Here is a 21,167-nt window from a genome sequence, read left to right on the forward strand (position 1 = left end):
AGAAAATAACACACTAGATTTTAATCTTTACTCTTCTTAAGTCTTGACAAAACTTTTCATTTTGAAGAAAGCATTTGCTATCTTTTTTCATTCTTACACTGGTGTTCGGTTTGTGAACATAAAGGGTGTAAAGAGCTGCGTAGTTGGCTCCGTCCCCTTTTTTGAATTTCGTTTTTCTGCCCTGCCCTTTCGAACGATCCATGGTGCCTTGCGTCAGTTTGTAACGAATTTGGTTCGACGGTGCAGTTTAGGCGCCATTTACAAGATACAGTTTTCAAATGGGAAGCGACTCGGAATGATACTGGGCTGAATTTTATGGATTATTTTCGTCAAGTTTTGGATTTTCTGATACTTTTTTTAATTCACAATTTTCAACAGATAGGAGGACCTCTGACGGATCGTGTGTATAACTTAGAAGGTACTTAAGGATACTTTGGTGGGGAGTAATGTGTGGGTACCGTCTATTTGCTGGAATCACAAAATTTTTTCGAAGGGAGACTTGCCGATAGTAACGTTTTATACTAGGTTTTAGCATTAGAAACTCTAGAAATTTGACGGGAAGGCTATAGCTAATTTTAATGCGTTCTTTATATTCTAGAATAGTAATTTTAGCGAGATATTTTTGATCATACTTTGAAACTGTGAAACATTTTACGTTATTAAAGTAAACAATATTTTGACAGTAACTAGCGTTATTGCATTTACCGTCGTTTTAGGCTGATCTGCAAGTTAAACTGGGCTATTTTGCCATCTTAGACTCCGCTTCGATATTTGACATCCATTAGCTTTAGCTGCTAACCTAACTTCACCATTAGCACCGCTGAATAGCATGATGGACCTAATGGTAAGATGTGAAATCACACGTTTTTAAAACGTGTGATTAAAATTTCAATCTATCGTTGTGCTTAGGTTTTATTAATTCTGTGAGTATGCATCTTATCACAGGGGTTAGGTTAGGTTATTCCGTATTTTACCTCCGCGCCCCCCAGCATAAAAACTCATGGGACTGAAAGTTAATATTAATGTCAGTTTGAGAAACCCGTTTAGCTGCGCAGAAGTGGACAACCAACATAGGCGTTACAAGGCTCTATGGGGAACCATTTCACCTTATTTGCATAGAAACTATCGAGCTTTCAAGTTCGCCATATTAACTGTATTATTCCCCAGTTTTTCTGCTTTGTACAACTATGTGCGGCGCTCTGAAAAAGATCCCCACTGTAGATGCAGACACACCATGTTATTGAATGAGGTTTTTTTTTTCTTTTAAGATTTTACAGAAACTTGCGTGTTTTTTTTTTGTTTGTTTTTTTTAACATTAGAAATTTGTTGTTTTTTTTCTCCCCCAGACAAATCTGCGTAACCTTATTCATCCTAATCTTCACCAGAAACCTTTACTTTGTTGTTACACTTACTGTGTTGGCATATGAATAAATAGAGCGATTAGCAAGTAAAGGGGCGGCGGTAAGATCTGGCTGTGGCAAAGATAAAAAACTTGACAGAATAGCTCCAGTGACCGACTATAATGGGAGTTTGAAGATTGACATGCACAAAAAAAAAAACTCGCTCATGGATATTCCCTCTTTTTTTTTTTTTTTTCTTCCTCCAATGGCCCCTTCAGATTTCATATCATGCCATCTAAAACGGTAAAAAGCTCCACTGCTTCCAAAAGGGAGCCAAAAAGGAAAGGGCTGCAGCCTCGGGATGACTCTGAGGACGAGTTGGATGTACCCCCTCAAGAAACCAACTCCAATGGTCAAGAGGAGGCACCGACGACAACTGGCAAGTAACAAAGGCTGTTTTGGTGTCTCTGAATCCAAATAAGTTGCTCGGTCAATTGCTTTGCGTGTGTTGCTGTACTGGTGAAGGCCAATTGGCTCAGCTGTAGTGCTTTTTTTTTTTCCTCCTTCTTGCGAACACGTAGTTAGAATGGGCTGATAGTTTTTTTTTTTTTTTTTTTTTTTTTGTCTGAAGTGCTCGTCATAAATAATTTTGGGGATGATTTTGTTAACGACGATGGTTCTTCTTGTCCGGATGTCTCCTGCAAACGAGGTAGTTTATTTCGAAAGATAAAGTGTTTTGTTTTTGTTTTTTTCGTTGTATATCAAGTAAAGAAAAATTGTATCAATATCAACTCATTTCTGTGTTGCTTTTGGAAAGTTCTAGTTAGGATGGGTTAAAATGGTTAACTCTGTGCCTGTTTGCTTGTATTCGAGTCACAAACATCGACTCATTTTGCTTGTTTATGGTTATGTGAGCACAATAGATTTTTTTTTTTTTTTTGGACAGGTCGTTGTGGCTTGCTCTGGTGGCAACATAATAGTTTGAACGATATTGTTGCCTCCCAAAAGAGGACTTCTGTTTGTCTTGGTGTTTTTAATTTCAGTCAGAAATGACTCAAACTGTGACGTTTTTGATCGGGACACACTTTAGTTATTCATCATCGACCGAAGTGACTGTGGCGCATCTACTCCAGTATCAACGCTTGTCGTGGGGAGCGTTTGGGTAATAATGTGGGTTCATGGTCTTTTCTGTATTTTTTTTTATTTTATTTTATTTTTTCGGCTCACGCTTAATTTCAGAACAAAGGAAAATAAGCCCCGTCAACTTTCTCTCTTCGGTCGTTGTTTCACCCGAGACTTGCTGCGTGTGTTGTGTTTGTTTGTTTTATTTTTGTATGTGTGTGTGTATGCGCGCTCCTCCACCCCTCCCCCAGTCACCCACCTACCCACCCCTCTTCTCTCTCTCTCTCTCTCTCTCTTCTCTCTCTCTCTCTCTCTCCACCAACACCACCTGAAACGACTCGCACCAGAAGAATAAAAAGTTGTACTTTTGTTGTGCCACAGATCCGTCTCAGGGGGAAGCTACTGAGGCGGTTGATAGTCGAAGTTTGGAGGAGATTCTCGGCAGCATCCCTCCACCTCCGCCCCCAGCAATGACCAATGAACCGGGCGCTCCTCGCCTGATGATCACACATTTAGTTAATCGCAACTTTAAGTCTTATGCAGGGGAGCAGATTCTGGGGCCTTTTCACAAGGTATGACCAAACATGGATGTGAAGCTTTTTTTTTTTTTTTTAAATGTCTGGCAGGGCAAAACTGCTTTGAATCTGTTTGATAAGATCACTTGTGTTAAGTGTCAACCTTACTGTTTTTGTGTTAGTCTTATTTTATTTCCTGGCCTTTTTTTTGGTACCCTGTTGTTGAAGACATACAAATATTAAAACACTAGAAAAGGGTGCAGTTTTATGGTGTTTAACTATATTTAAAAAAATAAAAATAAATAAAAAAATAAGTGAGAAGGTCACAATCCTCCATTTTGATTTTGTTAGTGAATCTCTCAACCAGAAGTGATTTATTGCTGTTCCCACAGTTCCATTTTAATTATGACTTTCTTCAAACCTTTGCCTTTTCACTGTATTTTGCTCACACAGTTTCTGCTCAGGCTGGGTTTTAGCACATGAACCCTTAACTACACTCACATGGAATACTTTCAGTATTACAGATTTACCTAGATAAAATGCTACCACACGTCTCTAAAAATACAACCTTTACACTGTTTGTTGTAGATGTTGTGTATCTTCATATAATTGATTTCTTATATTTTTATCTCCTTCCTTACCTGTCTCCCAGCGCTTTTCCTGCATCATTGGTCCCAATGGAAGTGGAAAGTCCAATGTGATAGATTCAATGCTCTTTGTGTTTGGATACAGAGCTCAAAAGATCAGATCGAAAAAGCTCTCAGTGCTGATTCACAGCTCTGATAAACACAAGGATGTGCAAAGCTGTACTGTGGAGGTGCATTTTCAAAAGATTATTGATAAGGTATATTTATCTATATTTCTTTCACACTGAAACAACATACACTCATTTCATACGGTTCAATATTCAGCCCAAACTAAAAAACTCAAATCAGGCAGATTTATTTTTTTTTCTTTTTTTACAGGACAGTAATGATTGTCAGATTTTTCAAAATATTATTTATCAGATGTCATAATAGAATTGCCACTCATTTGTAACATTAGTGAGTAAACACAAACTCAAATAAGTCTTGAAAGTTAGTTTACACCCCCTCATACTATATTCACCTCACATCGCACTGGTCACTGCCTGTATTTCCAGTTGTTTTTTATTTTATTTTTTTTATTTTATTTAATTTTGAATTAACTTGGGCCGTGTCAGCAAATTGTTATTTTATTGCAGTGTAAATATTTCTGTGACAGGGAAGATTCTATTCAGATCACAATTTACTGCTAAAAAAAACAACCTAAAAAGTATTTTTTCATATTCAATTTTTTTTTTTACCCTGCCTTTTGGGAGTGTAAATAATTCTGCCCCTGGCTGACCTTACATCGAAAAAGGAGCATTTCACTTCGCTTCACAAGTGCTGTAAAAATCAAATCAAATTGTTAAACTCATGACTTAATTTTTCTGGAGTTCCTCCTCCCACAGAAATGCTGTTTCTGAAGTAAAAATAATTTTTTGTAAAGGTGGTGTACACAGCCTGAAATACAAGCCCTGTTTGCTAAAGTAAAGAATTTTTAGGCACGCTGCCAACTCTTTTGTTGTGCATTTGCAATCTCCTCATTTCACTGAACATGTTTAACTTATGTAAACGTGACAAATTGCACCAATATATTTTTATTAATTTAAAAAGATTCCCCCCCCCCCAACACATTACAGTTGCTTGTCTAAATCTGATGTTTTTGGAAGTTTTTATGTCTTAATTGTCTCTGGCGTTCTTCAATTTGTAACAACCAGTGATTTTTGTGAGTGCTGTGAATTGTAAAGCTGAATGTTTAGAGCTGTTTGAGTCTCTCCTAAACTCTTCTGTTCTGCTGCTGTGTCTTCTGCCCCTCCCCCCCCTGAGCCAGGAAGGAGATGACTACGAAGTCGTCCCTAACAGCAAGTTCTATGTTTCCAGGACTGCCAACAGAGACAGTACCTCTTACTACCATATCGATGGCAAAAAGGCCACTTTCAAAGAAGTTGGCACTTTACTCCGCAGCCACGGTATTGATCTAGACCACAACAGATTTCTGATCTTGCAGGTAATTGTATTATTTAAAAAAATAAAATAAAATTATTTTATCCTTCCTATGACCATCCTGTTCTGTTTACCAGTCCCTGTGCTTCATCCCATGTCCTGGTGAAAGTTTTAAAATATTTTATGCCCTGCCTGTCTCTTTCTCTGTGTGTGTGTGTGTGTGTGTGTGTGTGTTGGGGTGGGCTGGGGTGGTGAAATAACCTGTTGCACTGGAATTGGAAAGGAGAGGAGAGTGCTCTGCCATCCCTTAGACTGCTATAGCAGCGCATCATGGTTTGAAACAATGTGAAAAGGGTGCGAACCATTATTTGCTGCTTTAGAATTTTAAGGAAAAGACACAATTTGACCAGCTGACCAACATGCATGTGAGTGTTTGAAGGATTTCCCACTATGAGAGAGTTTTTGTCTTTTGGGGGGGGGGCTGAGCCACCAGTGGAGGACAGGTTGGACCCTCCCTTTCTCATATACCTGCCACACTTTAGCAGCACGTAAATATTGGTGTGTGAGAAAAAATAAAAAACCAATATTAGCAGTGCTGCTTCAGGGTGGCAGGGTAAAACACCCTCCACTGCCATGGTTCTCGTTTTTATTGAATTTTTTTATTTACATATATATATATATATATTTATTTTTTTTTATTTTTTTATTACTCTAACGTAAACTGAATTCTTGAAAATAATATTTTCTTGTTTAATTATTTATATATTTTCCCCATGTGTTGTTTTGCAACTCACCCTGAAAAAGTTCACATGTTACACTCCTACCCCCGCAAAGCGTATTGCATCTGACCTGCCTGGTTATTACTGGTCAACTGAAGGGACATGATTAAAATTTAGTTGTATTTGGATTCTTTATTTTATTTCAGTGGTGAACTTTTTTTTTTTTCCTTTCAATGTGAGCATGTCCATTTTCATTCCTCTTGTATGTTTCTGTCGGTGACGCGGCTGCTTGACTGTGTGGAGGTTTAAACTTGGTCTTCAAGGTCACCTCACTTTTCCAGGCCTCTGGTAAATGAGGGGAAGCTGTCTAGTTTGTGCACTGATCAGAGGAGAGGATGATGTGGGGATCCTCCCACCACCCAACTCTTTCTTAAAGCTGCTTTTTCTCTCAGATTAAAAATTTAAACTACATTTTTTTTCTTTCTTTTTTTTTAAATCTCAAATTGAGACTCTTTAAAAGAAGCATTTTATTATAAAAAAAATCATAAATATTAATTGACATGGTATTTACAATAAATGCACATGTCCACTCCAGTAGGGTTGCACTGGAGAGTTGAGGAAGTGTGTGTGTGTGTGTGTGTAGTTTTAGAAATGTCAGTCTTGTTTTAATAGCTCTCATTTTTAGAGATGCACCAATCACTTAGGGAGGGAATGGAATTGGACAATTTAATATTTTTTTATTTGTTGTTGCTTGATTCTGTTCTTTGACTAGCTGCTAAAATACAGAAAATTCTTAATTTTTCTCTCCTATTTTTAGAATGTATCAGAAATAAAGAAATCTCCCTTATTTGGTCTACAAACAAATCCACCAACTGCATATACTTTGAAAAAAATATTTTAGGTTGATTTAAAATATAAGGTTAGAGAAATGTATGCTTTGACACTTGAATTAAGACAATCATGTAACTCCTCATTTTGTTAGTTTTGAAGCTATTTCCAATGATCAGAGAGCTTTGAGCTCATCTTTCTGTGTGACACTCCTCAAAATAAAAATGAATCAGGCTCGCAGGCCAGAGCTTTTAATAAACCAAAAAAATTGTCATCGGCGAGGAAACGCCAGATCGGTGCATCGCTCTTCATTTTTGCAAAAAACATCCATATGACAATTTAAATTACTTTTTCTGTCATCACTATAAATTATTGTTGGTGGGTTGCTGTGATGTTTTAACAGTAGTAACTCCATGTTTTATGTTCCACAAATGCAATCGTGTAATTTGTCCCTTCACAGTTGGAGATTTTCAGTGACAGGATTTTTCATTTATTTATTTTTATTTATTTTTTTATGTCGTCTTTCTGTGTTGTGTAATGTTATTTACACTTTTGTGCACTTTGTTTAAAATTGTGTGTGGGAGAGAGCTGTCTCTGTGTCTTAAAAATTATTTTAAAGAAAGATTGGTGCAACTTTTTTGTGTATGTTTTTTTTTTTATTATTTTAATGATTTTTTTTTATGCAGCCCTATTGTGAATCAGTGTGTGCCTTTTCCAATCTGCTCTTTTGGGCTGTGTGTAGGGTGAGGTGGAGCAGATTGCCATGATGAAGCCTAAAGGTCAGACGGAGCATGATGAGGGGATGCTGGAGTACCTGGAGGACATCATCGGTTCATGCCGTCTCAAAGAACCGATCCAAACTCTGTCTCGCCGCATCGAGCTGCTCAATGAGCAAAGGGGAGAAAAGGTAACTACACTTGCGTGGGTTTGTTTCTCTTTGGGAGTGTTTTTTGTAAAACTGCATAGTCGGGCTGAGAGGTGAACAAATGAGATAATAAATATGGAAATAAATAAATATTTATGAGAGGGTTTTGTGAGAAAACCCTCTCATTCACTTTGAGATTCAGATATAAAGTATTACTCAAAAGTTAAATTACACCAGCTTACAAATGAGTCATTTATTGAATTTAATTTATATTCTGCTTGTACCTAATTATTTTTATGTCTCTGGTGTAGTTTCTGATAGCTTAATTTCATTAGACCGCAGAATTTAGGATTTTTTACATTTATTTTTTTTTTTACTTTAATTTCTAGACAAAAGTATCAGTTGTTGTTTTTTTTCTTCTGTCCTAGCTGAATCGAGTTAAGCTGGTAGAAAAGGAGAAAAATGCTTTGGAGGGGGAAAAGAATAAAGCCGTGGAGTTTCTCACCTTGGAGAACGACATCTTCAAACACAAGAGCCAGCTCCACCAGTACTATGTGTGAGTTACACCAGCAGCACCTCTGTGCTCCAGACAGGACAAAATATGACAAAAAGAAGGACCGGCAAGAGCTCTGTGGGATGCTTCTCTGATATCTTACCATTGTGAAGTGTATAAATAGAAAAAGATATATATTATTGCATAATTTGATTTTTTTTTTTTTTTTTTTAAAGCAAATATTTTGGTTTCTGTTTGCCTTTAGTCATGATCTACAAAAACGTGTGACTGATAAAGAACAGGAAAAGCAAAAGATCTTGGAGGAAACCAAGGAGCTCACCGAAAAAAATGCAAAGATATCAGAAGAGATGGAAAAAATGAACCAAGAGCTCCAAAATGTGGAAAAGTAAGAAATCGGCTTCTCTTCTTTCTTTTTTTTCTTTAACTTGTTTCCTCTGTTACTAATGTAACCCGGTTTGTGTACTAAGTAACATTTCTATTAATTTAGGTTTTTATATGCTTGTTCAGACATTTAGAGGAATTCATCAGCACTTTGAGTTTCTAATCTATGTGAAATTAGTTATTTATAAAGTAGTTGGCTTTGAAAAAGAGTAGAAACATGACAGTTTCATGTACTGTTATTCCCTTAAAGGAACTTTTTTACTAAAAAAGTGTTACAGAAACTAACTTGTCCCCGTTCTCCCCTATTTATTAGTGTTTTTTTTTTTTTTTTTTTTTTTTTTTTTTTTTTTTTTTTTTTTTTTTTTTAAGGATTGTTTTTGATAGATTTTCTTCCCCCCATAAAACTGATTAGAATTTAATTCTTTAAAAAAATGCTTTTCCTCCACCAGGAAAAAAAATAAGATCAACAAGTATATTGAGACCCAGAAGGGAAAGTTCACCCAGCTGGACCTGCAGGATGTTGAAGTGCGTGAGAAGATTAAACACTCAAAGAGCAAGAACAAGGCACTGCAGAAGCAGCTGGAAAAAGACCAGAAAAAGGTGTGTTGGCCTTTAGGTTGCAGCAGATCTACTGTAGCATGCAGTTCAGTGACTTTATCTCACTTGGTTTTAGTGTTTGCCTCTCTGTGATAGATAAGTTGTGTCACTCTGACAGTGTCACTGCAGGCAGCAGCAGCACAGTTCAGAGGCTCACAGATACTGGATCTGACAGAGGCGTTTAATTTTAGCCTTTTGTTTTCTAAATTTACTCCACACATTTAATTAAAAAGTAATGCTGAGGCAGCCGTGGCATTGACGGGGTTGGTATGTGTGTTTTAGGTCGTGGCCTATGAAGAAATAAAATATATATTTTTAAAAATGTGTCAGAAATGGAACCACAAGGATTTTGGTGTTTACTGTTTTTGTTGCTCAGATGTAGTGAAATGACGTGTTTGGAGGGGTTGTGTGTCTCATGCGGTTGTCCAGCATAAGACATACAACTGACAATCATTTTTATCCATTATTTTTTTAAGGATAAATATAAAATTTTTTTCGTATATATATTTTAGGCTGAATCAGGTTCTCTTTAAGGAGAAAATATTTCTTACTTGAAAAATACAATTTTACTAAGTATTTTCGCTCTAGCTTCTAGTACGAATATCTTAGTACACCTAAAATAAGTCAAAACATACTTGCAAGTAACTTTTCAGCAAGATGTAGGATCTTGTTTTAAGTCAGTAATTCTTGAATAGAGATGAAACGGTACCAGTTTGTCTGGCAGAATTTTTCACTGATTATATGGGGGAAAATGGTATAAGTGAAATAATCTAGTGGAACTTGTTCTTTTATTTTATTAATATTAAGGAATTATTACTTATTTACGCAAAATAAGCTCCAAAGTTAGCTGTAGGTTTGCTTTGACTTATTTCAGATGTACGAAGATGTTTAAAGCAGAATCTACACCAAAGTCACTTATTAGGATTAAGTGTTTTCACAGTGTGAAATTTTTACAATTTTTTTGTATGAAAACTGAAGAGATACAAATTAAATTTAAAAAAAAACAACAAATAAATTGTTTAATGGCTTTTGTGACAGCATTTTGTCTGACTGCACGTTGATTGCGATACTAAAGAAAATGCAAAACAGTGGCTTTTCTTGTCTTACTTAAAATCTGGATATTTTTACTCACTGATATTTGCATCAAGGAATGGTTCCTTTTTTATGAATTACAGTCATAGTGAAACAACTACTGTACAAATAATTCCTTATTTGAAAAATTTTCTTTTCAGCAGTGCTTGAAGAAGGGATGCTTTATATGATTTTTGTGGTTTCATTAAAGTGATGCTATCGATGGAATAAAATAAAAACTAATGTGAAACTGTCAACGAGTTATCAGACACTAGGGGGCCGTGAAGCTGCACAAAGTGAATCTGGGCGTGTGCTTTGCTAAACTATTTTTGCCCTGATGGATTAAACTGCCGATCCTTTTATTTTTTGCAACATAGCTGATCCAAATCATTTGTCAGGCTTTGCTTCGGGGACGTGTGGCTGACGTTTCCTCCCAGCTCTGAAAGCCTTTTCTTCTGGAACTCTGCTGGTCAGAGGGGGAGCTGGGCAGAGGCAGGCTGACCTCTGGGGAGCAGTGTTCTGCTGTGTGGTAGTCAACTATGGCCTGGCTTGTGTAACACTTCCAGCAGCCACATTCACATTTCACCCGCAGTTAACCCTACAGAACATAAACTATATATGCGTATGCCAATTCTTGCTTTGTTTCAGCTCCGCCAAAATGCAGACTGTTGTGCCAGTCTCAACCAGGGCTTGTTTGGTCCTCGTGTGCTTATATTTGATTACATATGTGCTCTCGGTCTGCTTTAGAATGCATCGTATAATAGCTGGTAATTTACATGGATTCTTTTTTTTTATGTGTCTGTTTTGTGTGTGTGTGTTTTTTTTTTTTTTTCCCTTTCCCCTCCCAATGGGACCTCCTTCTATCAAATTTATTCCAGGTCTTACACCACATGCATAAATGGAGCATCATATCCTGTGGTTTTCTTGCTTAATGATCCGAATTGTGATCCACAGACAATTAAACACAGTCCTGATCATGTTTCTTAGAAATAACACTTTCACAACAGGTAGTAATCTGAGCTTTATGTATTTGAGTTAGTAAAATGGGATGTTCTGACTTCAGTCAGATCTCCTACAGGCAAAGTCTTAAAGGAAATCCTATCACAATTAAATGAGGTTGTTGTGTTGCTTCCCTTTATTCTTTTCTCCTGTTGTTTTTTTTTCTTCTTTTTATTCGTAACAATAGCAGTGCGATCAAAAATAATTGCAAAAAAAAACAACATATATGTGATTCAAATAATAGTTTTTAAATTTTGCGTGCACTTTTGATGTAAAGGTCTTCAAAAATATCCATCATTAATCCCAATTGATTCTTCTAATATTTACGTTTTTATTTTCATTTTTGGCTTTCTCATTTATAGCAGCTCTGACTGTAACATCTACAGACTGCACTTGTCGTATAACTAAATTCTTACATTTTTGCTTGTTTTGCCTCTGGCATCGTCCGAGGTGAAGAGGGGGAAAAAGATCGACATCATAGTTGCAAGATCAAAATGAGTCATCGTCTCTCTTGGAAACCTCAAAGTGTAAATACACAAATTAGTGGCCTGGTTTCAAATTGTATCTCGTTAAAGTCAAAACAAGCTTATAAATGAATTTTTTTATTATTTTAATTTTTTGTAATAAAAGCTAACGGATGAAAAATAGGAATTACATCCATGCATCTTGTTTTCTTGGACCTAAAGGTCCTTATTAGCTTTACATCTATTCAGTTTCTTATTTATGTTTTCCATCAATACTGCACTTTAAAGTATTTTTCACATTAGGTGGACATTTTCTTGCTTTTGGAAGCTGACCACAGTATTATATATTTACATAATATATTGATTTGTGGCAGGCAGCTTCCTTATCATCTCCTTTGTTTTTTTTAATACCTTTTTTTCCTCTTTGAGCTGAACTTGCATACATCTCATCTACTAACGACTACTAAACTCACATTTTACTTTTTGCATCATAACAGCAGCAAATATGTGTTTTCAATAGACTACAAAATGCATATGCAGGTAACCATGGAGATGACGGATGCAGTGCCATGTGTGTTAAAGTCAGAGGCGTTGTGCTCCATGGGTTACAGTTTGTTGATGAGAGATGTTATATTTATCACAATAATATATAAATTATCATTTCATTTATTTTAGCACTTCAACAAAAAAAACTGTTTCTTTGTCAGTTAAATTATTAAAGAATTGTGTGTCTGCTGTGGCGTAATGGAAGCCCAGGTTGCTTTAGTAGCCGCCTTCAGCTCGCCTCCATTGTTGGCTCCTCTTGACTTTAAACTCTGTTTGTTTCGGGTGAATTTGCTGGTGGTCACTCATGGTTACACCATGGTCAATAGACTGGAACCTTTGGCAGTGTTGGCAGCTGCCAAAGCCTGCTAGAGAATGAAATGCGCATCTCCATAAAGCTTGTCAGTAGAGGAAGCGTGATGTGCTCTAACGTTTCTGGATGGACTTGATGAAACCCTGTGGACAAACAGCAGAAGGCGACCTGGCCCCCCAAATCCACACAGACTGTAGGAACCTCAAGCAACATGGCTTCTGTGCCTTACCACTCTTCCTCCAGAGTCTTGGAGCTTGACTTCTTAATGTTCAAAATTTACTTTGATGAAATAAGAACTTCTTTTGAGCAGTTAGCAACAGTCTAGTGTTTTTTTTTTTCCCCTTCTTCTTTCTTATCCCAGGTAACACGCTTCTAATGTTGCCCTCCAAACCTCGTCAGGTTCCACCAAACTCTTGAATGGGCTTTTGTTCACAGTCCTCACAAGACAGCAGTTTTTGCTGTTACTTTTGCACTTTTTTTTTTTTTTTACCACACTTATTTCTCTCAACTTGCCATTGCTTCGATACAGTAATATGAAGAGACGAGTTCTTAAGCAGGAACTTGTGGCTTACCTACTTGTTGAAGGTGCGAAAACTCACTGGACAACTTTCAAGTCTTTTTAGATGATTACATAGGCTGTAGCATTTCTGTTTTGAATTTCTTTCTCATTCGTCTTGTATTTATTTATTTTTTTAAATAAAACTGAAAATTTGTGAGACTTAATTTAGGGTTTTCACTAGTTCTAAACAAGAATTAACAGGGGAAAAAAATGTCTTGAATCATAATATTCACTGCTTAATGAACTGATGCTCACATTTTGAATTGAGAAAATTGTAAAAATTTTCCTTTAGTTTTAACAGTTTTTATTGGTTGTTTGGCTCATTATTCAGCTGGAGGAAGTGCGAGGCATACCAGCCAGCAGTGAACAAGCCATCTCTGAAGCAACGGCCCAAAAAGAAGACCTGGAGAAGCAGAAAGCGAAAGAAGAAGAAAAACTGAAAGTAGTGATGGAAAGTCTGAAGGAAGAGACGAGTGGCTTGCAACAGGACAAAGAGGTGTGTGTGTGTGTGTGTGTGTGTGTGTGTGTGTGTCTAGTTGCAGATGTCCTGACAACTTGGCTGAGGTTACTGGAATAGCTCTGCATTACTATCTGTTAAATGAAGTCTTCAATTGTTCTTGAGACTTTTTTTTTTTTTTTAAACACCGTTCTTACTTACCAGAAAAGGGAGAAAGAGCTCATGGAACTCAGCAAGGCCGTAAACGAGACCCGCTCTCAAATGGACATCGCTCAGTCCGAGCTCGACATCTACCTCAGCCGCCACAAAACTGCTCTGACTCAGCTCAACGCGGCCAAGCAGACGCTCCAGACGACCTCGGACACTCTGCAGGAGCGCCGGCCCGCCATCAAAGACCTGCAGGTCCAAATCCCCCTGAAGGAAAAGGAGCTCAAGAAGGTAAAACGATCGACAGAGATAAACCAAAATCAGCGTGAAGTCTTAAGTTCCATGTATCTAAAATCAAGACCTTAAAATATTTTATATTCATTAAAAAAAAAAAAGCTTCTGCTTTACTTACACTCCATGTTTCACTACAGGACCAGGAAGAGTTGGAGCAGCTGCTGAAGGTGGATAATGAAAATAGGCATGTGGTGAGAGAACTGCAGCAAAAGGTGGACGAAGCCAAGAGCTCCCTGTCCTCCAATCGCAGCCGAGGAAAAGTCTTGGACGCCCTGATGCAGCTCAAGAAGAGCGGCAAAATCCCTGGAATCTACGGAAGATTGGTAAAAACCTGCTTACATGTTACAGAAAACCTTTTCATTTGTATATATTTTTGTCATTATTCCTATATTTGTTTCTCATAATCGTAATGCGGGGTTTTTAAAATGGTTTTGGTGCTCGTAGGGAGATCTTGGAGCCATAGATGAAAAGTACGATGTGGCCATTTCATCTTGCTGCGGCGCTCTGGACAACATCGTGGTGGATACGATCGACACGGCTCAGAAATGCGTCACTTTCCTCAAGGAGCAGAACATCGGTGTCGCCACTTTCATCGGCCTCGACAAGGTAATGTAACTCTTAGAAACTTCAGTCAGCATGCCGTTAAGATTCAGTAAACTTAAAACAGAGTTTTGTTTCTCCTTTTGACTGCTTTTTTTTTTTTTTTTATGATTTAGATGAAGGTCTGGGAGAAGAACATGACCCCCATTCACACGCCAGAGAACACCCCCCGCCTCTTTGACATGGTGCGAGTAAACGATGAGAGGGTCAGACCAGCGTTCTACTTTGCCCTGAGGGACACCCTGGTCGCTCAAGACATGGAGCAGGCCACCAGGATGGCCTTCCAGAAGGACAAACGCTGGAGGGTGGTCACCCTGAAGGGGCAGATAATTGAGATGGCAGGTTGGTGAGATTCATCACTCCTACATGGATTCCTGTCCTGCTTTCTTTTTTTTCTTTTCTTTGTCAATTTGTATCCACAGCTGGTACTGGTGTTAAAAACTGTTAAAAGTTGACAGCAGAAACTTTATTTGACTAAAACATGAGTCTAGGTTTTCTTATAACTTCAACCTTTTCTGATAAAACTGATCAGTTCCTGGAGCCGTGTTTGTGATTCTCCTGAGCCTGTGTACATTCTCTTCAACAATACTCAGTCTGACTAGGCCTGTCATGATAACAAATTTTGCTGAGCGATTAATTGCCTAAAAAAAATTATTGCGATAAACGATAATATTGTTTCAAGACCTTAGACATTGATTTTATGGAAATGACTAATAATGCATGCGATTTCCTGCCATAGATAAATGCACTTTATTTTCAAACGAACACATAACACTGGAACTGATAAACTAAATAAACAAAACAATCAAAAACAAAAATAAAATAGATTCGCAGTCTCCATTTACAAAAAATTTACTTGAATAAAAACTAAACAACATAAAGCCAAAGTGGAAATAAATACTGCATTCAACCAAAAGAGTGCAGATTATGAAGTGTATACTATATTGCCCTTCAGTAGTCACTAGATTTAAATAGAGAAGATGGGCACATCAGACTACCTTAATGCAATAGTTCACATTACACGATTTATTGCCCCTATTTTCCCCTTATGACAATCTTAGAACGTTATCCGATCCAAGATTGTTGCTGGTGATTTCGTATCAGATCATCCTGCAGTGTATGGTGTTACGGTAGATTGTCTTGGCCGCTCCAATCTAAATCAGGGGTTTTCCCCGACTGGGAGCTTAACGCAGCCCGTTGAATGCGACAGGTAGCCAATCAGAAAGTGTGGATTCTCCTTCATGCTTTCTGAGGGGAAATAACGAGGGGAATCCCAAACAGCTGACAGGACATCAGAGATATGTGGAAACAACATTCATATTTATTCAACATTTTGTACAAAGAATATAGAAATGACAAGGAGAGGAGTCGGAGCCAAATTGCTACCGCAGTTGATGAACCTGGTAACTTTTCAGCTGTTCTTCGTTAAAGTAACAAATAGTTTATAATGATTTTTATTGAGTCAGGACTTTACGCTGACTCTAGCCACATGCATCACAGGTAGATTGTAGTAAAACATTGATTAATGCCTGGTTTTAAAATTAGTTACCTGGACTTGTAGCCTTTATTTTGTGCCCATGTGGCTCCACATGGCTGAACCCGATCGAACCGTTATACCTAGAATTTCTGATGGCTAATGTGTCTCTCAGGTTTTGGAAATGGGCCGACATTCGGCCTGACAACTCGTGTCGTGTGCGCTGGACATTAGACTAAGGAAATGAGGAAGGGAGGGTCAGTGGAGAGTCCATAGCTGAGCCTTTTTTCATTCAGTGTCATCAACAGAAAGAAAAAAAGACAGGAAGAGACGATAAAGACGATAATTAAAATGAGGTCGATAGGTTTAATTCATCGTGCAATTAATCGATTTATCGTTTATCGCGACAGGCCTAAGTCTGAGTGACCTTTCTGCTTTTATTTACTTAGGGAATGATAAAAAAAATAATAAAAAAAATCCGATTATATCTTTTGATGTAAATTCTAATGGCCTGAGCTCAGTTCAGTTGTTTCACAAAAACGTTAATGTGATGAGGTAAGCTTGTATATCAGTATTTTTATTTTATTTTTGTCATAATGGCGCTTTTATAAGTTTGCAGCTTATTTTACAATCAGTAGTAGAAGGCTTTAAATCAAGGCTGTAACTGTGTTCTAAAAAAAATTACATAGTATATGAAAGAGTCCGTATGAAATTGTAGAAAAGGTTGCAGAATATAAGCTATTTTTGGTGCAAACTACAATAATATGGTATGCTAACTTTTTCAGATGAACTATCTGAAGTATTTCATCTGAAAATATTTGCTCTGTATTGTTGGTATGATGTTAGCATGGCAGTTTTTGCCCCAATGATCAAACCAAAACAACTGAGTCTCCCTGTTTTTGTAATAGAACCCATCTTCCTTAATCTAGATTATTACAGGATAATATAAATTAACTTTAAATCATTGATCAAAGCAGCCTTTTGGACCATCACAATGCAAAGTGTTATCTTATTTCAGCTTGTCCTTCACAGGCCGTGACGGGATGGTTAATAATTAACTCTCAGGAAAGTTTTTGTTTCTCATTCTTTTGTTTTTGTTGCACAGGAACAATGACTGGCGGTGGAAGAGTTATGAAAGGCAGGATGGGGTCTTCTATCAGCCAAGGGGTGTCCCAGGTCGAGGTTAGTTCAAAACATGCAAATAAATAAAAGGTCACATTTTCAACTCAAGCATGGCATTAAAAAAAAAACAAAACAAAAAACTTTTGATTAGTTTGAATTATTTCTGATCCTGATTTTGAATGAAGTCCAGTTTCCTCTCCCTAAAGATCGTGGCGATGACGGAGAAAATGTTGGAGGTTCAGTTTTGAATCTAAAGAGAAACAAAGGCGTAATGTCATCTCCATTTATTTGGCCTTTGTTTGCATCAAAGTACATGCTGTTGGTTGTATTTATAGTTTGGAAACATTGGGATTTAATTCAATCAGAAGCTGGCCGTTAAACTCTTAAGACTTTCCGTTTTATTAAACTGATGAGAATAATGCATATTATGCATTTTTCTATGCAAATCATTTTTTTTTTCTCAATATCTAGAACGATATATTAGTAGCATTGTGCTCTTTTCACTCGTCTTCAAGTTGAATAGTGTAAGTCCAACTGGGCATCTGAAGTGCTCATGCGATGCGTGTACCAAGCGTGTCCTCCATCACAACAAAACTTGATTTTCCATGTGTGTTTTTACAGCTCGACCGTATGGAGAGCAAGCTGAATGAGAAAGTGTCAGAGCTGCACGGCTGCCAGGAGAGACGGCTGCAGTTGGAGGAGAACGTCCAGCGCCTGCAGCCTCAGCTCAGAGAGATGAAGAACACTCTGGAAAAATACACAAACAGCATGAGCGTACGACACTTTATGCACCGTTTGCCTCCTTGTTTATGCTTCATTTATGCTTCAAATGATATCAGTTGCCTATATCCAGGCTTACAAACGAGCAGTTTTTTACCTAATTAAAGAAGTTTCTCAGAGTTTTTTTGTTTTTTTCCCCCCTTCTTCCCTCAGAGTCTGGCTGACCAGGAGACTCACTTGAAACTTCAGATTAAGGAGCTTGAAGCCAACGTGCTGGCAGCTGCCCCAGACAAAGCCAAGCAGAAACAGATGGAGAAGAGCCTGGAGGCATTCAAGAAAGGTAGGAACTTGCATAAACTGTAAAGAGAGGTGCTAATTGTTTTATGTCATTATATCCTTCCTCATGTCAGATTAAGACTTAACTTCTGGAAAAATACACTCTACCCTTTAGTATATCTTCAATACAGAGTAGATTTTAATTTAAATAGATTGCCTTAAGTTTTAATGCTTTTTTTTTTTTTTTCTTCCCCCCCTCTCTCTTTATTAGACTTTGAGTCAGCATCCAGTAAGGCCGGGAAGGTGGAAAACGAGGTGAAAAGACTCCACAACTTGATTGTTGACATCAACAGCCACAAACTGAAGGCTCAGCAGGATAAGCTCGACAAGATCAACAAAGAGCTCGACGACTGCTCCTCCATCATCACCAAGGCCAAAGTGGCCATAAAGACGGCTGATCGGTAAGGGAAGGGAATATTAAAGGTGAAACAGTCCGCCTTCATCCTGCTGCCACTAACGGTGGACTTTCTTTGAGGTTGGTGATGTCAGTTCTGGTTTTCTGTGTAAAGACTTTAATACGTGTTGACTCATTATGCAACAATCAAGTGCAAAAAATTTGTACCATGAAAGAAAAAAAAATTTAGGGTCTACAAGAGAGGGATTATCAAAGTAGATTCACCAATATGCACATTTTGGTAAATATACGTTTTTAATATCCCTGTTTTGGCTGATAACCATTATATACATTTCCCTACTCAACACTGAAAAATGATCACGTTAAAGTGAGCAGCATCTAGCCAGAGTAATTCAAACGCCTTGCTTTCTGAAGGCCAATGAAATGATTGATCTGCTTTAGCTGTTGCTGTCAACACCACTGATGAAAAAAGGCCTAAATCCTCTTCCGTTTGTCTCACAGAAACCTGAAAAAGTGTGAGGAGAGCGTTGCTCGTGTGCAAGCTGAGCTGGAAGAGAACGAGAAGTTGATGGCTGAGCTCACAGAGCAGCTGAAGAAACTAGAAGATGAGGCGGGGGAGATCATGAAAGCCTGCCACGAGGCAGAGGTTGCTGCTCACCATTTACATTATTAGTATCAGAACGTCTTAAATCTGCTGGGGGAGTGTTTCTCTCTCAGAGGACATCCTTAGCATCAATAAAGCTGATCTACTCCTGCTTTGGTTCTGGTTGTGTAGGCCACTCTGCCTGAGGTGCAGGAGCAGTATCAGAACGTTTCCAAGGAGATCAAGGCCCTGCAGCAGCAGGAGCACGCGCTGCAAGAAGAGTCGCTCAACGTCCGGCTGACCATTGAGCAGATAGACGCCGCCATCACAAAGCACAATGGCAAGATCAAGTACTGGCAGGATGAGGCGAGTCACATAACTAAACCAGTACACAGCTGGGGAACAACCAGGCCCCCTTAGCTTTGTTGTCTTCAATAATGCCTGTTTTTTGTCTTCCAGAGCACCAAGCTGTCCCTTCACACCATTGAGGGCCAGCCAGCAGAGGAACTCCGTGTCTTTCCTCCTGCTGAGCTGGAAACCATCTCAGATCCAAACATCCTGGTGAACAAGATCAGCATGCTGGAGAGCCAGTGTAGTCAAATGAAGCCCAATCTAGGAGCCATTGCAGAGTACAAGAAGAAGGTACACACAAACACTACAAGGTGTCCTGGTTGTCTCGTTGGTCGGGATGAAGGATCTCATTCACTGCTGCCCCGAGAGCAGCAGTGAATTTCTAGGGTCTCCGCCTGCTTGAAAAGTCTTGCATTCATGTAACTAGTTAGAAATCTTTAATTCGTAAGTTGGCTTTAAATATATTAATCACAGGTCTTCAATTTTTTTTAGAACTATTTAGTGTTGTACATGTTTTTTTTTTGTTTTTTTACCTCATTTTGCTTTTTTGTCAGGCAAAAGTTTGAGTCGCACGCAGATGTCTTCATAGCTTCTCTTGCTAATATAGCTAACATAGCTCTGCTAGCTAGCTTTGCTAGGGAGCGACGGTGACAGGTTAATGTTGAAACCCGACACACGACAGCGACAAAAGTTGCGCATTTTTAAATGTTTGTGTCGCGTGGCACGCCCGCGTGTGCACGTCTACGTTTACAAGCGCAAAATTTCACAAGCATGAAAACGACTGAGGAGCGACGAAGCGGACATTCATCACCAGTTGATAAAACCTGGCGCCAATAGACGGACTTTGTTTTACATCGGCATAAGATAAACGCGCGTCATCTCAGACTCTTTGTGTCCTCAGGAGGAGCTGTACCTGCAGCGCGTCGCCCAGTTGGACGAGATCACAGCGGACAGAGACAGGTTCAAGCACGCCTACGAGGACCTCCGTAAGCAGCGGCTCAACGAGTTCATGACCGGGTTCAACATGATCACCAACAAGCTGAAGGAGAACTACCAGATGCTGACACTAGGTGGGGATGCAGAGCTGGAGCTAGTGGACAGCTTGGATCCGTTCTCTGAGGGAATCATGTTCAGGTAAGAGAGTATAAAAAAAAAAAAGCAGTCCACACGTTAGCTCTATGTTTGTTATTTATTTGACGTATTCTTTCGTTTTTATTTGTTTTAGTGTTCGTCCACCAAAGAAAAGTTGGAAAAAGATCTTTAACCTGTCTGGAGGGGAGAAGACCCTCAGCTCTCTGGCTCTAGTGTTTGCTCTGCATCACTACAAGCCCACCCCGCTTTACTTCATGGACGAGATCGATGCCGCGCTGGACTTCAAGAACGTCTCCATCGTTGCCTGTTATATTTATGTGAGCACAATCAGGCTGCTAGTTTACTTTTAATATTTTTAAAGCTTTTATGATTTGTTCTCGATGGTCGCATCATAACTTGATTGCAACAGAACGATTCTTAAGCTTTAAAGTGTATAAACCGAGAGAATCCCCACTGCACTAAGACATTATTCAACAGTAACTGTGTGCTTAAATAATTAAAATGTGTTTTTCTTTTTGCAGGAACAGACAAAGAACGCTCAGTTCATCATCATCTCCTTGAGGAACAACATGTTTGAGATTGCGGATCGTCTCATCGGCATCTATAAAACACACAACACAACCAAAAGTGTCGGAATCAATCCCAAAACAATCGTGTTCAGAGAACATGATGCCATCACAGCATAAAAAGCAAACTTTATCTTTTAATGTTCTTTCATAAACCATGTAAATATTTGTACTGTCCTTTACAATAGTGCTGCTATTTCTTTAATCTGAAAAATAAAGTTTTTTCATACACTT

General features: G+C 38.3%; 1 protein-coding gene across 2 annotated transcripts; it reads left to right on the forward strand.

Annotated features, from left to right (window-relative positions):
* Positions 1–265: 265 nt before the first annotated feature.
* smc4 (structural maintenance of chromosomes 4) lies at positions 266–21,164 on the forward strand. 2 transcript variants are annotated; one of them, XM_008425822.3, is made up of 24 exons: positions 266–418; positions 1,619–1,779; positions 2,844–3,034; positions 3,630–3,821; positions 4,871–5,047; positions 7,273–7,437; positions 7,824–7,951; positions 8,154–8,294; positions 8,740–8,890; positions 13,168–13,332; positions 13,498–13,731; positions 13,872–14,057; positions 14,179–14,340; positions 14,451–14,676; positions 16,914–16,990; positions 17,552–17,704; positions 17,864–17,990; positions 18,198–18,387; positions 18,843–18,987; positions 19,117–19,290; positions 19,384–19,566; positions 20,177–20,409; positions 20,501–20,684; positions 20,889–21,164. In XM_008425822.3, exons 2-24 carry the CDS (start codon positions 1,629–1,631, stop codon positions 21,051–21,053), a joined length of 3,900 nt encoding a protein of 1,299 aa, XP_008424044.2. In that variant the 5' UTR covers positions 266–418; positions 1,619–1,628; the 3' UTR covers positions 21,054–21,164. The 2 variants fall into 2 exon arrangements, with proteins under 2 accessions (XP_008424044.2, XP_081470725.1); XM_081614599.1 differs by lacking the exons at positions 266–418; positions 1,619–1,779 and adding an exon at positions 1,940–2,049.
* Positions 21,165–21,167: the final 3 nt, after the last annotated feature.

This window comes from Poecilia reticulata, chromosome 13 (genome assembly GCF_904066995.2).
Source record: "Poecilia reticulata chromosome 13, P_reticulata-male-v2, whole genome shotgun sequence".
Taxonomy (NCBI): domain Eukaryota; kingdom Metazoa; phylum Chordata; class Actinopteri; order Cyprinodontiformes; family Poeciliidae; genus Poecilia; species Poecilia reticulata.